Genomic DNA, 6,945 nt, shown 5'->3' with positions numbered 1-6,945 from the left:
GGGGGGGCTATGGATTTCAAAGCGGCGCCGAAACATTATTACAATAAAGACCGGCCGGATGTGCGAATGGCCGAGAACGTTGCGGATTGTCCGTTTCAAACTATCGGGAACAATGACGGTTAATCGGCTGTATCGTTATCGGATCGTCGGTACTTCTATCTTGTACAGAAAAGTTTGCTTTTAAAGAGCCTGAAACTTAACCCCTTGTAGTGGGAGACATCAGACTCCAAATCTAAAATAATTTTCTAATCTATAGGAATTTTTATTGTGTAAAACTTGGTGCATTCTATGTACATCAAATTAAATGTTAAGATTCACTTTATATTTAAATAAATTTCGGTGACGTTACAATTACTTTAGAACGTGATAGAACAATTTTTAATGGCACCTTAAAGTCACCGCTCGACGGCAGGCTCCGCCCTGTAGGCTTCTCTAGCTCCTCCCCTCGGTAGCGATTGGCTCGGAGAAACAAATCGTCACCGACTCCTCCCAGAACATTGAAATTCGTTCTACGAACGCGTACAGTTTCTGCTGCCTCGGTTCACAGGTTCAAGGATAATCAGACCCTCCCCGTCAAGTCCCATCGTCTCCTCCCACCAAGTCATCTTAGCTGCTCCCAGGATGTTCATTTGTTTATACAAAAGTTTATAGCAAAGATGACACGGTACGTTCACGGACGATCTCTTGTACAAATTCTGATACGCAGACCTCCCCCAGCCTCATTCAACACAGAGCCCTCGACTCCTCCCACCGACTTGAAATTCACCGGAAACGGTTGTTTCGTTCCGTTTCCCGCGCGTCGCATGCAAATATTATTGTCGAAAGTAACAAACGGGTTCGGGGGTGGTAGGATCGATAGTCCAAGGCGTTGCTAACGAGGCGAACGAGGAAACAAGAGGTGCAAATTGATTTTTCAGATCGCGCCGGCAGCGAGGTGAAGTTCGACGAGCACGGGGACGGGCTGCCGCGCTACGAGATCCTCAACTTCCGGAAATCGGACCACAACGGGTCCAACGGATACCACTATCGGGCAAGTGAAAGTGCTTACTTTCGGTGCTTTTTTTTTCTCTCTCTCTCTCTCTCTCCGCCGGTTAATTAGAAGGCCAGGGCGTAGCGTCGCGACGGTCTCTTTTCACGGGGGGGCGATAACTTTTGCCACGGGGATAGAGAGAGAGAGCCCGCTTTCAGCGGTTTTACGACCGCAACGGAATAATATCGACTACGAAGTTTCCATTATTGGCCCCGGCGAGTTTCAACGGGCCAGAGATAATTATCCCCGGGAGATCGGAGGGGCGCGTGGGACCGCGTTCGCGGCGCCAATCATTCGGCCGTCCCGAAACTACAAATCATTTTTCCGTCTCCACGACGAGTTTCGATCTGACTGGGCCAACCGGTGATACATAAACTGTCCGTTCTCCGTTCGTTCGATTCGTTCCACGGAACGGAAATGCCGGCAACGCCGTAACAGTCGGCGGGGGATTCGATTAAGCACACCTTCCCCGAATCGCATTAATTTACTTAACGTTCCGTTCGGAACACGGCGACCGAGCTGCCTCTCTCGGATCCCCCGATCCGATGGATCCCGCGCGCGGTTAATTTTCCGCGCCGTGGATAAATGAAAATCCTTTCTCCCTTTGTCCCCGGTAATCGTGCGTCCCCACGGCCGCCGCTCAAAGAAACGCTTAATACTTTATTTCGAACCCGGCGCGGCCCGATTCAATTTGCGGCCGGAGCCTTTGGATCCTTGCCGGCTATCGAAATTTCGGAGGCTGTTTCGGGATTCGCTCCGTGTTGCGCCGGGGACCCAGTTTAACGATTGTTTTTCGATAGAAGTCGTAAATCAATGACGGCCGCTCGCGTTTCGCGACAATAAAGCAGCCCCGCGCGCGGCGCGGATATAAATTGCAACGTGACCTTCGTCGCGGCGTCTCCACCCACGCGCGGCATCGCGCTACTTGCCGGATGAAATACGACGTTTCACTTGCCGGAACAGGTGACTTTAAATCGTCAAAAAGCGCCGGTTTTATTGCGCCCGCTGCGCCCGGTCATTAATAAAATAAAAAGGCTGGCGAACGCGGAAAGTAGAAAGCCACCAGGCGGAGCCGTCTCTCGTCCGTGGATAGCGGGCCAACGTGTTCCCTTTTCCTCTCCGTACTCGTATTTCAATCGGCTCGCTACCAGAAAAATGCTCTCCCTCTCGTACCAAGCTTAGATACACCGGACAATTAATGGGGCGCTAATCAGCCGATGGAAACAGATCGCTCGGAAAACGACGCGACTCGAATAGCATCCGCGATCGTTATCCGTGCCGGGCTGCCGATAACAGATCCGGAATTTTTCCGACCCGTCGACGCGTCGCGCCTCCGCGGCAAAAAATTGACGAATTAGAAGTGCGCTTTCGAAAATCGAGCGAACAATCCGATTTTCTCGCCCTCGACGAGATGCCTCTCCAGCCTTGGAAAGCGTTCGCGTCGAAAAAACAATCCCGTCGGGACGGTGCTGGCGAACGTGTCGCTGACATCGAGTGCCACCTGAAGTTACAGTTTTGTAGCGAGTTTCAACGAGCCCTCTACCCGATAACCGATCGGAATTGGACTAGAATTACCAGTCGGATCGATACCCGCCTCGAAATTACGGATAGACGCGGCCCCCGTTCGATTCGCGCCGGTGCATCGATGCATTTTTCGAAACTGATACTGCAGCGTCGGAGAGATAGATTTTGTGAAACGAAACGCTTGCTCGCGAGCTCCGCCCATTGCTTTTAACACGCCCGTTATTTATTTACCCCGCCCATTGTCCGCTTGCTCCACCCATTATTCACTTGCCCCGCCCACTGGTTATTTATTCTATCCATTTAATCGTGCCGTCTTATTTCGTCTATTATTTATATTTGCCACGCACGTTGTTTGTTCGCCTTGGCCATTGTTCACCATCTCCGCCTGTTCCTTAGTTCTACACCAATCGTTCTTCATCTACACCGCCCACAGTTCAGTTGCTCCGCTTATCGCGCGATTTGCCCCGCCCATTGTCCGCGAGCTCTCGGAATATACAGTAGTCGCGAACTTTCCAACGCGGAGCGATGGACGAGGAGGGCGAGGCGATGACATTGGCGATGTTACCAGGTGGTGGGGAAATGGTTCAACTCGTTGAACATGAGCACGGAGGAGCTGGTGTGGGCCAGGGGCACGAAAGACATACCGATATCCGCGTGCTCGTTGCCCTGCGAGCCAGGTATGATAAAGAAGCAACAGGGTGACACTTGTTGCTGGGTGTGCGACCAGTGCGAGGAGTACGAGTACGTCTACGACGAGCACACCTGCAAGGACTGCGGCCCGGGGAAGTGGCCCCACGACGACAAGAGGGGCTGCTACGATCTGCCGATCAACCACATCAGGTGGAACAGCGCGTTCGCGATCGTTCCCGCGGTGATCTCGTGCCTAGGCATCACGGCGACGCTGGGGGTCGCCTACCTTTTGTTCCATCACCGGGACACGCCCCTCGTGAAAGCGTCGGGGCGCGAGCTGACGATCATTCTGCTGGCCGGAGTGCTCGTCTGCTACCTGAACACGTTCCTGTTGCTGGTGAACCCTACCACGGTCACCTGCATCCTCCAGAGGTTCGGCGTGGGCGTCAGCTTCAGCGCCGTCTACGGGGCGTTGCTCACCAAGACCAATAGGATCGCGAGAATCTTCGACTCCGCCTCGAGGTCCGCGGTCAGGCCCAGGTTCATCAGTCCTACCTCCCAGGTGTGCATCGCTGCGGCGCTGATCGCTTTCCAGGTGAGCAAAAGATATGCTATCGGGTCGATTCGGAGGAGATAGGGGTTTAGGGTCTGTGAGAGGAGTTTGGAATTTGAACGAGCGACCGGGCGTGGCTAGTTTCGGGCGTCCGACCACTGAGAATCGATGGGGGCGGGTCTAGGTTAAACCGTGGGCGGATTCAGGCCCAATATCTGGACCAGTCTGTTCGATATTGTTCCAGCTGGTGCTGACGTTGGTCTGGATGATCGTCGAGCCGCCGGGCACCAGGTACTCGTACCCGACCCGCAAGCAGGTGATCCTCAAGTGCAACATCCAGGACATGAGCTTCCTGATCTCGCAGCTGTACAACGCCCTGCTGATCGCGGTCTCGACGATCTACGCGGTGAAGACCCGCAAGATCCCGGAGAACTTCAACGAGAGCAAGTTCATCGGGTTCACCATGTACACCACCTGCATCATCTGGCTGGCGTTCGTGCCGATCTACTTCGGCACCGGGAACGCCCACGAGACGCAGATCACCACTCTCTGCGTGGCGATCAGTCTGAGCGCCTCGGTCACGTTGGTCTGCCTGTACTCCCCCAAGGTTTACATCATCCTCTTCCAGCCGGACAAGAACATCCGGCGGAAGGTGACCATGGCGGACAAGTTTAAGAAGCCGGGGAGCAGCGCGGGCACGTCATCCATTACCAAGTGTGAGTAGCCGACGATCGTCGCGAGTTCGAGGGGCTTTTTTCCGACGTGCCCCGTTGTTCTACGTCGTTTCCAGCTGCCGTAGAACCCGCGGGCTCGAGCCCATCAAACGAATCGGGGGACAAGACGACGGCCGTGCTCGCCGTTCTTTCGTCAAAGGCTCGCGATCGGTTTCGGGGAGAAATAATGAACAGGAGAATAAGAAATGAAGGCTATTAGTATCGAGTACCCGATCCTCGGAGCTTTTGTCTCGCGGGGAACGGGCGCGTTTTAATGATATCGGGGAACGAGGGTAACGGAACGGCGAAACAAATAACAAGCGGCGGGGTCGGGCAGAAGAATTCGGGGTTCCTTCTAGTTTTTATCCAGCTTCCTTGTTCAAATGCCTCCAAATTATTACACCATCGATTCGATCTATTTCGGTGTACAGCCCCGTTCGACAACGTTGTAGCGCCGACACGCGTCGATCGTACAAGCTCCGACGTCAAATCGATCACTATTTTGACGCGCAGGTAATTAATGAACTCGACGTCTGGCCCTGACGCGACGATCGCGTTCCACCGATTTTTCGCAGTTACCACCAACGCTCGCCGATGCCCGTACCATACCCTCGGAGAGTTAGTCTCGCCAAACATTGATTGACTCGGGACTAGAGAGGCGGTCTGTCCCGCTACTGATTTATTTTCTCAAAGGGGACCGCGCCACGGAGTGATATACGTGACTTTGACGTAGCTTTGGGACAAGGTGGTTCTTCGAAAAATATTTTCGTTCGCGTCCAGGGGATGAAATAGCCGGGAACGTTGCGAACAACAATTAATCGCCACTCGCCACGGGTTCGATAACAATTTTTACCATGCAAAAATCAATATTCCGTTTCACCGATCTACAGTTTCGCGTACACATCGCGTGCCATTTTTTAATATATTTTCCGACTAAATTGAGACATTGGATTTTATCAAGGAAACGAAGCATTGAAAATTGACGATCGTTCCACAAGAAAGTAGCACGAGTGGCCCACGTTTTCCAGGATGCTCGACCAAATACGGTTCCAAGGGACGACCCGAGGGCTGCTTTCATCCCTTAAATGTGTCGGTAAAAAAACAGGGCCGGTAGTTAGAAGCGAGGCTCTTCCTAAATTGCTTTCGAGGAAGTAGATTTAGCACCGCAGGATAAACAAGGATGATGATCCAAGGAACTCGCGGCTTGCTTCCAGAGTGACTGATTTAACCGATTCGACCGGAGCCGAATTTATATTTCGAGAGTGTGGCGCGGCTCGACGAAGAGGAGCACGGGGAGCGCGCGCGCGCGCGAATCAAGCGGCCCGGAAAGTTTTGTTTTCCCGTTGTTCCGCCGCTAATGACGTACAAATCGGCCGACCCCGGCTGCGCCGCGCCGCATCGGTCCGGCCACAAAAGAAAGAGGAACACGCGGGATGGGGGCGGGAAAGTGGGACCGCGAGATACAAGGCGTTGGCAGCGAGCCGAGTTCACCGGGCGTGTTTCGCTGCCGGGTAATTTGCGATCGAGTCAGCGTATTCCCGGCATTATTAGGCTCGATCGTGACGAGCTGATTCGAACCCGCATTCGACGAGCCCCTCCTCCCCCTCGGGGCTCGTAGAATAATCCACTTTCGCGCGGCGACACCCAAAAATACAGTGGCGCGACAAAAGATCGAGACTGTGGCGGATAATAATATACGCTTATACCGTTCTCTCGATTCGTTGACAGGGAGCTTTATTTATTATAGCGCGTGGTAGAGGCTGTGTCCGCAGGATGAAATACTGTCTAAAAATGTTCCTATCGTCGGTATTCGCGAACGGTCGCTGCGAGACGAACGGAGAGGAAGAAAGGAATTTCTAAACTCCACTGCGATCGCGGATCTTCTCCGGTACGGCGTCTCACGTGTCGCATTCCATCGGCAGAAATGTCTTGTTCAATACCTCTTGTCCGATTTTTACGAGCCCCAGCAGACGCACGTCTTGTTTTACAATCTCTGCGCGGACTTCTTAATTTACATTGTTCCCTTAGTTTTCCAGCATTGATTTTCTATGGCATTGTTTAAATTGCTCTGATATCACTTCGTTGTCACTGTAATTGTTTAAATTGCTCTGATATGACTTCGGTGAAAAAACACGATCTTTCGTTTTGTCAGTCAGAGCAAAGGGGCCGGTCTTTAAAAATTATATTTCGCGCTCGCGTCAAATCTGATCCGGCAACATTAGGCTTCGTATCGCTTAACACTGAACCGACCGAGTACTAAAAGTAGTCGACGCGTGTCGTTCCACGGGAATGACAGGACCGATTTTACGCGGACGTCCCGTCAACTTTATTATTAATGTATGCTCGAATCTGGAAATTCGATCGTCTCTCCTATAAAAGGGTTTTTACGTCGGTCCTAAAATAAGGTATGCGGAACCTGTCGAGCCGTGGTTTAAGATTAGGAAAGTAAAACGCGCGCTTCTAGATCACGGAAGAAAATGAATCGAATAAAAGGA

General features: G+C 52.4%; 1 protein-coding gene across 1 annotated transcript in view; it reads left to right on the top strand.

Moving 5' to 3' along the window:
- Positions 1-922: 922 nt before the first annotated feature.
- Positions 923-6,945, top strand: part of LOC144474939 (metabotropic glutamate receptor-like) — a 9,929-nt gene continuing 3,906 nt past the window's right edge. The window contains exons 1-3 of the mRNA XM_078190352.1: positions 923-1,030; positions 3,123-3,779; positions 3,982-4,453. Of these exons, the coding sequence (XP_078046478.1) occupies positions 3,153-3,779; positions 3,982-4,453 (1,099 nt within the window). The 5' untranslated portion in view covers positions 923-1,030; positions 3,123-3,152. The remainder of the gene's footprint in view (positions 1,031-3,122; positions 3,780-3,981; positions 4,454-6,945) is intronic.

This window comes from Augochlora pura, chromosome 9 (genome assembly GCF_028453695.1).
Source record: "Augochlora pura isolate Apur16 chromosome 9, APUR_v2.2.1, whole genome shotgun sequence".
NCBI lineage: Eukaryota > Metazoa > Arthropoda > Insecta > Hymenoptera > Halictidae > Augochlora > Augochlora pura.
Note: the sequence above shows the minus strand (reverse complement) of the source record. Positions and strands in the feature narration are given on the sequence as shown.